Source organism: Saccopteryx leptura, chromosome 10, assembly GCF_036850995.1.
Source record: "Saccopteryx leptura isolate mSacLep1 chromosome 10, mSacLep1_pri_phased_curated, whole genome shotgun sequence".
Lineage (NCBI taxonomy): Eukaryota > Metazoa > Chordata > Mammalia > Chiroptera > Emballonuridae > Saccopteryx > Saccopteryx leptura.
This window is the reverse complement of record NC_089512.1, coordinates 34,378,222-34,392,779: the sequence shown is the minus strand read 5'-3', so window position 1 is coordinate 34,392,779 and position 14,558 is coordinate 34,378,222. Positions and strand designations below refer to the sequence as shown.

Genomic DNA, 14,558 nt, shown 5'->3' with positions numbered 1-14,558 from the left:
TCTTTGGGACCCTCCCTGGCAGGGTTCTCAACCTCAGTGCTATTGCCATTTGGGGCTGGACCATTCATTGCTCTGGGGGCCGGGAGGGTGACTTGTGCATTGTAGGATATTTAGCAGATCCCTGGCCACAACCCACTAGATACTGGTAGTATCCTCTTCTTCAGCTGTGACAACCAAAAATGTCTACAGACGTTTACAAATGTGCCCCAACAGATGATATTATCCCCAGTTGAGAAGCACTGCTGTAGAGAGAGTGTTTGTCAAACCATTTGTGGTGAAGGACAAGGCATTTCTATTTCTAATCCTTTGCAGACTGATATTTTTGGTTATCTCATTCAGTAAGACAAGGGTCCATTGTTCATGCATCTGTATGACTAGGCAATGTTAAATTGCTTTAAAAGTTTCTAGATGCTTAATCTCACTTCCTTTATTTCTCTCTTCACAGCTCAGTTTGTGAGCTTGCACCCACCCAACGGTGACACTGTAGTGCATTGGCCTAGATACTTGCTACTCAAAGTGTCATTCTTGGACCAGAAGATTTGACATCACGGGGGCAATTGTTAGAAATGCAGAATCTCACCTCCACCCTAGACATCTTGAATCAGAACCTGCATTTCAACAACTGTGCATTATATGCTCACCCTCTTGGGAGCAGCACAGGATTGTGCTGTCTTTACACCTTCATATAAGCCTCCAGGGTGGGCCAAGGTTAGAAATAAACCTATGTAGCAGAGAAAACTTTTATTTAAATACTCATCCTGGAGACCATCTAAGAATGGCTAAAATTTCTTTAGTTGAGCAAGTGTGACTCAGGAGACCTCCAGCAACCCTTTGCTTTCTCAAGTGCTGGCATTTTGGCCAAGAGACATTCTATCATGAAAAAGGAAGGTCTCACCGCATTTTGACTGAAGTATAAACAGGGTATAATCATATACATCCTATCCCTTTCTACAACTCACCGAAAGTCTAATTTATATATTTGGGTTGGTTATAGATGCAAACAAAAGTTAGGTTATCAATACTATTAACAGACTAATTTGTTAAACCTGAAAAACAAAATAATGACTTACGTCTGATTGCATATACAAATGGTTTTAAAAACTTCACAATATAATCCAGATCTGGTTTATGAATTTTCCCAAGCTGTATCAGGTGGTGATCAAGTGGGTAGCTGGCTAACTCCTCCATGTTGTCCTTATGTGGAGAGCCCAGGGAAATCACAAATATGACATAGCCTCGACATGCGGCCCTCAGAGCTATCTTCTTTAATAGTTCCTTCTTCTCATAATTCTCTCCAGCTGAGACCACAAAGATGACCTTATGTTTTCTCAGGTTGGGTGCTCCTGGGAAGAGATTCTCGATGGTCCACAGTAGGGCTTGGCCAATGGTGGCCTCTCCATTTAGCTGTTGGAGGGAATTCTGGATGTGTCTCTTCATTAGGACTTGGTTGTTATAAGTTGTGAATGCAAACTCAGTTTTTACTGTACCCTTCTTTGTCCTAGAACTATCCCAAGGAGAATAGCTCAACAAGGCAATTCTGTCACCAGAGTCTGAGATCAAAGGCTCTGAAGCAATGTCGAAATTGTCAAGCATTGAGGTCACCAACTCTTTCATGGCCTTAAAATCATCATTTGCTATATTTCGGGAATTGTCTAAGAGAAAGGCTACATCCATGTGTGAATTTTCAGGTAAAAGTATCTCTTTGATGCAATCATTTGGAAAACATTTATCTGAAAATACATAGAGAGACTCATTATTGGTTCAATGTTGGTATAAAACTGTTGTTTGAGATCTTCAAGTGACCGATTAACCAAGAATTAATCGTCCAACCAGCACTCCTTCAATATCACATCATTTAAATTAATCAATGAGGAATTTTCAATGTCCCAGCATTTCTATAGCAACTAGCAGACAATTTGGGAAGATCTTTGTTCAAAGCAGACATGGGTAGCATATGTATTTGAAATCTATGAGTTATGTCCAAACTCAAAAAATATTTTCAAAATTTTATAGGCTTTTGATACAAACTACCAAATTGCCCCCAAGAAAAAACATGTCAATTGAAATCATCTAAGTCAGTTTTCACATTCTTTTTTTTTTCTTTTCTTTTTTTGTATTTTTCTGAAGCTGGAAACAGGGAGAGACAGTCAGACAGACTCCCGCATGCGCCCGACCGGGATCCACCAGGCACGCCCACCAGGGGCGACGCTCTGCCCACCAGGGGGCGATGCTCTGCCCCTCCTGGGCGTCACTCTGCCGCGACCAGAGCCACTCCAGTGCCTGGGGCAGAGGCCAAGTAGCCATCCCCAGCGCCCGGGCCATCCTTGCTCCAATGGAGCCTTGGCTGCGGGAGGGGAAGAGAGAGACAGAGAGGAAGGAGGGGGGGGGGAGTGGAGAAGCAAATGGGCGCTTCTCCTGTGTGCCCTGGCCGGGAATCGAACCTGGGTCCCCCGCACGCCAGGCCGACGCTCTACAGCTGAGCCAACCAGCCAGGGCCAGTTTTCACATTCTATAAAAACTGCAAACATTACAGAGATTGGAACCCTGACATACGATGTTGAAAAACGAAAACTCAGAACAAAATTTCCAATCGAAAATAGAAATCTCTGACAAAGACAGATTTAATTACACATCCAGAGGGCATTTAAGTGATTCAGCACAATAAATGCTTCTCATTGGTCTTACCATAGCAAAGTGTACAGCGCTGAAGCCTTTCTAATGGTTCATAGTCCCCATTTGAAGGAGCTGGAATCACCTGAAATGTTCCAGTGTTGTCAAACTGTATTAAAAAAAAATACATATGCTTATTAGCTCATTTTCTTTAGTCATTATCAGGAAGCCATTTTGTGCACCCACCTTAAGGATTAGTTTGAAAAAATACATAATTATCATTACTTTGTATTATTGCTCTATTCAGAACATCTTTTATCCTAAATATAACCCAAAGAATATAGAACAGGTATCAGCATCCCTATTTTATGATGAGAAAACCGCCACAAGATAATCACCAGATTCATCCAGTGGGACAGGTATTAAAATCTTTGTCTTATTTCCAAGGCTGCGATTCTGCACTGAATTTTTACGTGCTTCTGACTACGCAACAGCTGATTATGAACCACACAATCAGCTTCTGAAGTGGGGTCCTGCAGAGATTTTACACTCATGAGTTTTCTTTGGCCTCTTTAAGTCGTGACCCCAATGATTTCCACTCTGATCACACTAACTACAAGACAGCACATCTTTCAGATGCCCAGTCCACAAATTCTAATTAAAAGTCTATTTCAAAAGGCAGCAGATAGAAGACACTAAATCTATGCAAAATTTTGGTTAGTACACTGCCTGATTTTATGTTTCTTGATTACATTTTTTACTTTAATACTCACTGAAATAGGCAATATGTAGCATTAATTAATTCACTCATTCATTAAATCAATAACTATTTATTGGGCATTTACTGTGTGAGGTACCATGCCAGGCAGAGGCTTTTACTACAATGAAATAAAGCTATCATTCCCAGGTAGTGATGAAGGTCTATCTCTCAACCCACAAAGATGCTCATGCTTTTACTCCATTTCCGTTGGGAAATTAAAAGGTTAGGAAAGCTACATCTTGGCCCTGGCAGGTTGGCTCAGTGGTAGAGTGTCGGCCTGGCGTGCGGAAGTCCCGGGTTTGATTCCCGGCCAGGGCACACAGGAAAGGCGCTCATTTGCTTCTCCACCCCTCCCCCTCTCCTTCCTCTCTGTCTCTCTCTTCCCCTCCCGCAGCCAAGGCTCCATTGGAGCAAAAATGGCCCGGGCACTGAGGATGGCTCCTTGGCCTCTGCCCCAGGTGCTAGAGTGGCTCTGGTCGCTACAGAGCAACGCCCTGGATGGGCAGAGCATCGCCCCCTGGTGGGCGTGCCAGGTGGATCCCGGTCGGGTGCATGTGGGAGTCTGTCTGCCTCCCCGTTTCCAGCTTCAGAAAAATACAAAAAAAAAAAAACCAAAAAAAAAAAAAAAAAAAAAAAGAAAGAAAGAAAGAAAGCTACAACCTCTGTTTTTCTGTAAAGTGCAAAGTGAGCATTTGGAGATATTTATGATCATTCCAGCCTTATGGTTAGAAAGTATTTACTACATTCCTACTCTCTACCTTTTATGAAACTGGATGCTTTTGGTGTTACTTTGCATTTGACCTTGTTGGCCCCCCATGTAAAGAGTAAATGCTGCCTTGGTAAATCAAGAAAGTTTATTCATAGAAGGTGACAGAGGACAATCTGACTTTGGGTGATGGGTATGCAACATAATTGAATGACAAGATAACCTGGACTTGTTATCTTTGAATATATGTATCCTGATTTATTGATGTCACCCCATTAAAAAAATAAAATTATTTAAAAAAAAAAAAAAGAAAGTTTATTCATAGGAGTAAACCACATGTTCTTCATCCATTCATTCATTTATTCATTCAATATTTACTATAGGCTTATAATGTTATAGGTACTATTTTACATGCTGGAGATACAGAAATAAATAAAATCTCCACCTTACATATTTGTAGGGGGGGCATATACAATAAGATAACAACCAAATTACCTACTATGTAGGGAGAAAATTATTTTTAGAGAAGAAAACCTTTGACTTCCTACAATCCTTTCTGTCAGGATTTATTGTGACTCTCCCAGTGGCTCTGATTTCCAAAAAAAATTTCTTGGCTGTGCTTTGAGCAGACTGATTCTCTTTATTTTTCTTTTTGCAGAAGAAATATGAGTATTTGTATGAAAATAGACCTTTATAATCTCTTGGATGACACGATGATTTCACACAACTCCAGAAACATGAATTTCTTGGATAATTTCAATTTTTTTAAAAATAGAAGAACAGTAGATGGAGACGTTCTTCAGTTTTGAGGGGAGGGAAAAGTAAGCATAGATTCCCATAAGAATCTGGATTCAAAAAGGAAAGAACCTCTCTTGGGGAAAATGTTAATACAAATTAGATGTTTTATACAACATTAGGGGTTCAGAGATCCCCCTAAACTTCATCCATTACAGGTTAAGACCAGCTGTTCAATGGGAGACAGGGAGCAGATGGCAGATTTGAGAAACAGATCAGCAGAGGGCTGGTGGGGCACCATATTCACAACCCTTTCAATGAGACAGACCTGAGTTCTAATCTTGTTTTAGCCATTTAGTAACTGTGCCAAATTGGAGAAGTCATTCAAACTCTGGGCCTCAGTTTTCTCATTGTAAGATGGAGATGACAACTGCGTTGACTTCAGAGGGTTGTGACACTGTATGAGTATGTATAGGCATCCCTAGGGACAGTGCCTGGAACACAGCAAGAGCTGAGCAAATGTGACTGCTATTTTTATTGACTGCTGTTATTATTTGATACTAGATTTCATGGACCCTGGAAACAATACAGCTGTGTAAACTGCAGAGGGACTCAAGAAGCCACCTGTCTCCCCCTACTCCCCACCATTCCCAACTTGCTAGTCCTACTACCTTATAAATGAAATTGCCAAGAGAAGCTCTTACCCCGAAAGCCTCATCGAAGAAAAGCCTCTCATTAAAAGCAAAGACCGTTGGACTGATATCCAGGGCATTGAGCTCCATGGTGGCCGTGATGACACTTGTCCTGCTGGATGCTTGTCCGTTGCTAAAAAACAAAGCAACTCTCCTCACGTTGGCTCCCGCATGGGTCCTCTTGAAAACATTCCGGGCCACAAACCTCATCGCATTACCAATGTCTCGGGCTTCTGTGGGGACTTGATATTTTATTTGGGAAAGATGCTGGAGGAGTTGCTTCTTGGTACGGTAGTCAGACCACCGGATGAGATAGCTGATACCTGAGTCATAGGAAACCACAACAACTCTTGCTCCCACAGGGCAATTGTTTTCCCTGATGCTAAGGTCATTGACAATAGAAATGATGACCTCCCTCATTTCATTAAATCTCTGTTCTGTGATACCATAGGACTGGTCCAGGGCAAACACCAGCTCTGTTGGATACACTGGACACGTTTCTACAAAAATGAAAAACAGAAGTATTAAGTTATCTTCTTGGGTCAAAGGCCTTTCCCAATCCCTTTACTCCAATAAGTCTGGTTCACACTGAGGTCTAGGAAAACACAAGGGTTACATACAGCTCTAGACCTGGAGGTACCTACATGGAAAGGAAGGAACGGAATCTGCTCTGCTAGCTTGAAGGTGTTGCATAAAGGTAGAGCATTAATATTTGACTGTTTAAAGTACAGACTTCATAGCCTCCATTTCCTCGTACCCAGCAGGGAACCTGGTAGATTTCATTCTAATTCATAAGGTTTTATAGGGTACTTTCATGTACAAAGTTTTTGTTTTGTTTCAAAATGAAGTGAGTGGTACCAGACTTTACAGTAAGTGCAAAGACCCTGTGGATGTGCTTCAGTAGCCTTCTGGGAAGACCAGGAGCCTTTGAAGTTGATCTTACTGGCTTCAGGGCAATGTCATCCAAGGGATCTCAGAACCTGCAACACTGATTGCAGTGTAGGCTCTGGGAAGACCATTCATGGCAGGGTCAGGTTGAGAAGTGGTGGGTACTTGGTGAGATGAAAGAGGGGAGAAAGGAGACACCGCCTCTCCAAGAAGCTGGTGTCCACTGGGTCAAGTAGAAAACAGAGCAATAGAATATGGCCAGTCAGAGAGGCCTGTCACAGGGCCTACACTATGAACAGATTCAGTTGTAAATTGTGACAGGATCTAAAAGAACAATAGCATGAAGGGTCTGGGATCTGGGGGTGGGGGTGGGGGCATGTCACCATTTTACAAGCAGGTCAAACAGGACATTGACAGTAATAATCCAAATCAAAAGATAGATGTGTCTGCATAGAAGGAAGACATCCTTTTTCCCACAGGGGTGAGCATTTCTTCCAAATTGGTCTTGTCAGAACACAGGAAGAATTTCAGCAAGAAACATAGTATGGCATGAATACTTACTTTTCCAACAAGCTATAAAAATGAGAGAGAGAAAGAAGAGTCAATTACATGTTTAGAACACAGTCTGAAAATAATCCAGAACAACAAAATTTCAACAAAGTTTAGCACTTTATTTGACCCTAATTGCACATGAGGCTAATGCCTAAGCTACAGGAAGCCAAGACAACAGGATGCAGACCCAGAATTTTATTAATTTGTGAACCTTCCTGGCCCTCTCTCCTTGTGAGTTATAGCCAGCAGATTTTAGGAGAATTTGGGTTGAAATCAGCAACACTGATCATTTGTCTTGGAAGCAGAATACATGAGCCTCTGATGAAATGGCAAGACAGCTAAAACTCAATTTGTTTTTTATCTCTTCCGATAGCCTTCTGAGAGTCATTCAGCAAGGCCAGGCTAAAAAATATGGAGTTTTATTTTCTTCCCAGATAAACACCTTGGGAATCTCTATTTTCCTGCAGAACTGTGAGGATTTCCAAATGAACTTTGTCTCTGGGAAAAAACAGAGCTCCTGTGTCTGAGTGATCTCCATAACTAGAGAGAGGAAGAACCCCCCCCCCCCCCCCCTGCGCGCCCAAGGGTTTCTCCTTAGCAAAACAGCGTCTAGTTTTTCTAAGTGATTTATTCTGTCGGATGGAGCGGGGAAATGTCCATCTTTAGGTAAGCACAGACCTGACAAATTTCATGCTCATTTTACTCAATTCCTAGGGAGTAAATTAGTCACTCCAACATAATGAAAGATTTTATTAGCACTGATGACAAACTAGCCTTCCATCCTGCTTTCCCATAGTGCCAGTGCATGCTCCCCTCCAGGGGTCCCCAAACTTTTTACACAGGGGGCCAGTTCACTGTCCCTCAGACCATTGGAGGGCCACCACATACAGTGCTCCTCTCACTGACCACCAATAAAAGAGGTGCCCCTTCCGGAAGTGCGGTGGGTGGCCGGATAAATGGCCTCAGGGGGCCACATGCGGCCCACAGGCCGTAGTTTGGGGACGCCTGCTCCCTCACATCAACCCTGTCCACATCCTCTGCCTTCAGCCTCTGCTGGCAGACAGCACACATAACCCACAGCCGCTTCTGCCTCTCAAAGTCTGAAACAGATCCCTGTTTTCTGACGGAGAACTTTATTATTTGTTAACGCCAACCCAGCTGTGAGGCTAGAGGCCCAGGCACTGGAAACAGATGCACCTGTCTGGGTGACTTTGGAGAAACTGGTTGACCTCTTTCAGTGCGTTTCTTTTTAAATTTATTTTTTCTAAAAAATCCTCTTTAATTATGCCTCTCTCTCCAAAGCTAGTCCTGTGGGTCTTTCTGTTTTATTCTCAACTACTCTCTTCTCTCCCTACCCCATACAATCTTGTAGAAGTCTTATTTTATTCTGGGGTTCGGGTCTCAGCCACCAGCTTAGGAACCAGGCCCTCATTCCTGTGTGACAGAGAGCTGCTTCAGAGGTTGAAGGGCAAACACATTAGACCAGGAATCCAACCTTGTAGGGCCTCGGTGATGTCATCTATAAAAGTGAGGTTATCTGAGTGAGCTCTAAAGACCTGTCACCCAAATCCTCATCTAAGATCCAAATTCTAGACTTCCATGCTCACTGATCAGCACCCCATTCAGTTCTAGGACCCCCCACTCTCCCCTGCCCCCTAATTTCTTGGCTAACCCCTTTCATTCAGTGTTGGAAAACTGCCTTCAAATCCTGAACCCTCCAAGGGCACGCATCCACCTAGCCCGTTCCTTCTACCTCCGCCGTTCTTCCTTGGGAAGGCAGATTTGACTCAGGAGAACCAGCAGTACCTTCAACGAGTCTGATACCACACTCACCTCCCTACCAAGGCCCCCCTCTGTTCTGTCCCTGTGGCCGCAGGCCTGAGTCTCACCTCCTCCCTGTCCTGGAGAGCCTTTCTACCTCTCATGCCGTGCCCTTCCTAAGGTCCCCTCCCATTGAACCCTCTCTCCACTGGTCTCTTCTTGCTCCTTTTCGAGTTGCCCACATTCGGCAGTCCTTTCTCATCTCTGCAGCGCCATTCTCAGCCCTTTGGTCTCCCTCTTTCTGCTAAAGTGACTTCCCTTGGAGTTCTGTTTCCGTCTCTCTGGAGTCCCATTCCTTAGAACCTCATCCATCCATGTGGCTCTAAGAACCACCGACGCTTAAGTGCCTTCAACATCTGAGTCTCCTTCCCTGGCCCTCCCCTTTATTACAGCCCCATTTCATCAGCTACCTGTACTTTCTGTCAATTTAGGGCCCACACACCATTCTTCTACCTCTAAATTGTTTAAAGTCATCATGCTTTCCTACCAATTGATTCCCCGTCACCCCTCCTCTGCCTCTTGCCCCACAGTGATGCTGAGCCTCTCTCCTCATCTCGCTTTGCAGTGACTCTAAACTTTAGTTGTAGTTGTGTCCTTGCCACATGCTTGCCATGGCTACATTTTCATCCAGTCTCCTTCCGTAAAGTCTCTCCAATTTTCCCATTTTACATTTTTCTGATTGGGATTGTGTAAGCATGATTATAGACCACAAACATGAAGACAAATCACCTAAAATTTCTATCCCTAACCCAATAAAGTTGTTACACTTTTCTACCTTTGTCTCCAGTACTTATTTCTATGTGAATATATATATATGTGAAAATAATGAGGATCCAATTTAATTTTCTGCTTTTTAATGGCAATATTTTTTATATTCTGATTGCTTTCATACAAACCATATCTGCTGAATATTTTATCAGAAGATGAGGCTCTATAATGCAATTATTCTATAAGTGTAAAGAGTCTAAGTGTAGAGTTATTCTGCTCTAATAAATATTTCAACATTCATCTGTCCTATAATTTTTTCCTTGTTTTGCTTTATTTCCTTAGGACAAATTTGCAAAGATGAGATTACTGGGTGTTTTCTACCTTACTTCTCTCTTCTTCATAACCAAAGACAAGCTCTCTCTTTGTTGATTTCTGCTTTATTTCTTTGCTGAAACTACCATCATGACACTTGCCATCACGTCCCCATAGTGGGATTCAGTTACCCCCATCCAAATTACTAACCAACCAACCCCAAACTCCTATGTTCATCCCTTTAACAACATGTTCTCTCGGGCCTTTATACATAATTTTTTATATGAAAGTGTGAGTTAATTCACACATCACTTGAATTGGCCTCTGTTTCCCACGGGCACGTTTTCTCTCCTATATGTACATTGCGCCTCGTGAGCTAAGTTAAAGTAACATACATGTCATTTACTTATACCCGTTTCTTCCACCTTTGATGTGAGCTGTTCCCACAGCAGGAGCTCATGACAAGCCTGTTGCAGAGGACGTCTGCCTTCTGCACCAGTGAATTCAGGGTACTGTCCCTGCATGCCCACCTTGCCTATGTGCTCTCACCAATCACTGATGCTCTTGGTCCCTGGCACACAGATACTCACGGCTGTGGTCCCGCACGAACCGGATCAGATCACATTGCTATAAATAGAGAGAGAGAGAGAGAGAGAGAATAGAAACATGAGCACAGGGACCTTTGAGTGGCCATATTTATTTGCCAGTGTACTGGCAGGGTATTTTTCTGTGAGTAAGAAGATACATACAGAATATACAGGCTTCCCTGCCATGCCTTTTGGGCCCTAGGGGAAAAAAAAGCAGAGTGAGTTATTGGTATGTAAATTGGAGTCTTTAATGTCAATACAAAAGCAGAGGGGGGGGGGAATCCCTTCACTTTTTTTAGTTAAAAATGATGTTTTGGGGGTGCATTTATTTAATTTCAGAAAGACAGAAATCTCTGAATTTGAATGACCCCAACTGGGTATTTCTGGAAAATAGCCAAAATAGTGAAGGAGTATGAATGTTTGTCAACATGTATTATTCACAGTGGCCAAGACATGGAAACAACCCAGTGTCCTTCGATAGATGGCTGGGTAAAGAAGATGTGGTACATGTATACAATGGAACACCACTCAGCCACAGAAAAGATGATATACTGCCATTTGCAATAACATGAGTAGATCTTGAGAGTATCATGCTAAGGAAAATGAGAAAGAAAAAAGTCAAGAACCATATGATTTCACTTGTATATGGGATGTAAAACTGAAAGCAACAAACAATTCAAATAAATAAACAAAAACTTGTGGACACAGACAACAGAGGGAAGAGGGTAAATGGGGTTAACTACACGGTGACGGAAAACCTTCTTTCTTAAAAACACAGCTGGCAGAGAACAACTCAAGTACTCCTGAACTCATGAATTACAATGCCCTTTTTCCACTTAAATCGAGAGTGTCAAGTTTTTTGTTTCTGTGCTAGAGCAATAAAGCTAAAGTCTCCCCAGAGTGAACTGAATTACATTTCTTAAAGATATTTGTACTAGAGATAGAACACTTAGAAGGCATTTCTCGTTAGAATACGGAAAGCTGTACGCAGCAGGCTTTCCAAAGAACGGCAGGAAGGAGAGGAATTTCTTGAGAATTCAGAAGTACAGGTTCATTACAAATCAAAAAGTTTGCAATGCAGGTGGCAGCCTACAACCTCTGTATATGTGAAAGAACCGAAGACAATTACATAAGAAAATGAGCATGACGCAAAAGAAGCGCAGACACACTGAGCTCATAAATGCAGAGAAAGGAGTACGAGTAATTAGTGAGGTGAATCGGGAAGATTTCTGAGAAAAGGCAGTCCTTCTTTCTTGACAGTTTAAGCTTTCCTCTTTCCTCCTTCCTTCCTTCCTTCCATCAGGATCAGGCCTTTCCTTGGCAGCTGGTTCTTAGCACGTTTGCGCACATGGACCCCCTTGGGCACCTGGTGAAGGCTAGGATGCCGGCTTCAGAAATCGTATGACACGCTCATACTTGTACATCCACTGACTCCCCAGCTGCTCCACCAAGAATGTCAGTGCAAGAATCTTCGTTCTAAATCAGTGGTTTGCAACCGCTGGTCCGTGGACCCGTCTGCCAGAAATTTCTTGCAAATCCGCAAAAGTTAACCACCCTGATGTTGTAGGAAGATTACAGATCCAATGATCTTAGTTGAATTCACTTATGCTTAGAGTGATTTCTGCCTTAGCAGTCCCCAAAATAAGTCTCCTCTTTTCATAGGTCCCCAGGTGTAAAAAGGTTGAAAACCACTGTCATAGTGGAAAGCTGCAGTTATATTCCCAACTATCTCTCGAGTTTAAATGTTGAGGCTAGGAAGGCAATATTAATGGTTTTGGGAAACTTTTATCAACTTGCCTAGCATGATGGAACTTTGCCAGGATACTTTTAGGAAGCTTATGCAATCCCATCCCTATTTTTAAAACTTTAGTAAAAAACTGACAGTGACAGCTAATATTTGCATTGAACTTTACAGTTTACAAGGCGTGTTCACTTTGCATTACCTGATCCTCTCAGCTACCTTCTGAGGGGGTTAGCACAGGATACGTCACCTCCATTTTAGAGGTAAACTGACTGGCCCAAGGGGACACAGCCAGTAAGAGATAGAACCTGGATTTGAATCTAGAGCTTCTGACTTTAAATTCTGCACCCTTTTCGCCCTGGCCGTTTGGCTCAGCGGTAGAGCGTCGGCCTGGCGTGCAGAAGTCCCGGGTTCGATTCCTGGCCAGGGCACATAGGAGAAGCATCCATTTGCTTCTCCACCCCCCCCCCTCCTTCCTCTCTCTCTCTCTCTCTTCCTCTCCCGCAGCCGAGGCTCCATTGGAGCAAAGATGGCCTGGGCGCTGGGGATGGCTCCTTGGCCTCTGCCCCAGGCGCTAGAGTGGCTCTGGTCGCGGCAGAGCGACGCCCCGGAGGGGCAGAGCATCGCCCCCTGGTGGGCAGAGCGTCGCCCCTGGTGGGTGTGCCGGGTGGATCCCGGTCGGGCGCATGCGGGAGTCTGTCTGACTGTCCCCGTTTCCAGCTTCAGAAAAGAAAAGAAAAAAAAATTCTGCACCCTCTTCATTAAACACACTAGAAACCAGCATGATATCTGTGGCTTAGTTCTCATGGATATATGATACTTACTCTCCATCCGGGAGGGCCGGGAGGTCCCCGAGATCCCTTCACACCTTTCAACCCTACAGTGAGCTGCAGAGAGAAATACGTGTTACTTTCCTTACCATCGAGCCATCAGGCTACCTCGGTTTTAATGAGATTTTACAATGAAAAGTAATTTTTTAAAGAAAGCAACTGTTAATTCAAGTCCAGTACATTCCTTGCTTGTAACATAAAGAACCATTCTTAATCACTGGTAAACATCCACTTCCCTCTTTGCCTCTTCCTTTAGTGACCTACTTTGCTCTGGCTCTGGTGGTGCATTTAAATCTAAATTAGTCATAAGCTAGGCTTGGGGCTTAAAAATACAAAACAAAACAAAACAAAACAAAACAAAAAAGCAAATATACTAGGGCACCCAGAGATCTAATAAAAAAAACAACAATCTCCCATCTGTAAAAGATTAAATCCAAAAAAAAATTACATAATAAAAATAAAAAAATACATAAGAGGACATGGGAGGGCTGTGTCACTCCCATACCTCCAGGTGGTGGATATGGATGCTAATGAAATATATCCAGCCAGATGGAAAGTATCTGTTGAATTGCATCTTTTTCATGTTGATAATGACTACTGATATTACACTCAAACTTAAATGGAAAGGACGCTTGTCTCAGCATTTTGGTTTTTTTAAAAATAAGTATGACATTCTCCTCTGTGCTTCACTAAACAGAGGATTTCAACAGCCTTCCCTAAAATGAATACCCCAGATGACCTTGGTCATGCATAATGAAATTGTCAGAAAACCCTCAGGGACAGAGTAGAGAAAGATGTCAGCTTTACTTCCACTCATAGGATTAATATTCTGGCCTGTGATGTGTGCCTTAGAAAACACTGGAAGACAACTGGCAATCCTTGGAACAGCCAGTTACGCATCTGTAAATATTTATAACAGTTCAGAGGCATGGAACCATCAGCTTTTCGAGCTGAAAAGGGCCTTTGGTGTCATTAAATTCAACCCTGAAAAGGTTTGTTGAAGATCACACAGCTAGAAAGTGACATTTCCGATGTCCTTGGGATGGATCAGTAGTCCACATTTATTATTACAACATAAAAGCCAGAGTCTTTCAAAGGAACATGTTTTATTCCTGGACTGATAGGCTACTTACACTTAGCCCCCTAAATCCTTTGGGTCCAGGCCCCCCAGGAGTTCCAGGATTGCCAGCTTCACCCTGAAGATTCAGATATCGGAAATCAATATTTAATCAAATATTAAAGTAGTTTCTATAAAAGAATAAAAATAATTCTCTTCAATCTAAAACCTAACTGATCTTATAACTATACCAAATATTGATATGTTATATTAAACACTAAAAGTCATCTTCTATCATTTGGAACTAAGTCATTGATATGCTTATATAGTCTATGAACTATTTCAAATTTTCTAAAAATACAAATGTTTATGTATAAATGTGTGCAATGGCTATCTAGTCAATTATAAAAATATCTAAAAAAGTGTTTGAAAATCTGGGAAAATATATAGAACATTTGACTACATAAAATACTAAATAGTGTATTATTTTCTAAATTTGTGAATCATATCTGAAAAAGTTGAAGGTGAAGAAAATGTACTCTGAGCCCTGGCCGGTTGG

At 42.4% G+C, this 14,558-nt stretch overlaps 1 protein-coding gene across 1 annotated transcript in view; it reads right to left on the bottom strand.

Moving 5' to 3' along the window:
- The window catches only part of COL6A5 (collagen type VI alpha 5 chain), a 114,755-nt gene that overhangs the window by 23,676 nt on the left and 76,521 nt on the right, over positions 1 to 14,558 (bottom strand). The window contains exons 28-35 of the mRNA XM_066351842.1: positions 14,076 to 14,138; positions 12,937 to 12,999; positions 10,534 to 10,569; positions 10,375 to 10,411; positions 6,953 to 6,964; positions 5,516 to 6,003; positions 2,686 to 2,779; positions 1,071 to 1,730 (exon numbers count right to left, since the gene is read on the bottom strand). Of these exons, the coding sequence (XP_066207939.1) occupies positions 1,071 to 1,730; positions 2,686 to 2,779; positions 5,516 to 6,003; positions 6,953 to 6,964; positions 10,375 to 10,411; positions 10,534 to 10,569; positions 12,937 to 12,999; positions 14,076 to 14,138 (1,453 nt within the window). The remainder of the gene's footprint in view (positions 1 to 1,070; positions 1,731 to 2,685; positions 2,780 to 5,515; positions 6,004 to 6,952; positions 6,965 to 10,374; positions 10,412 to 10,533; positions 10,570 to 12,936; positions 13,000 to 14,075; positions 14,139 to 14,558) is intronic.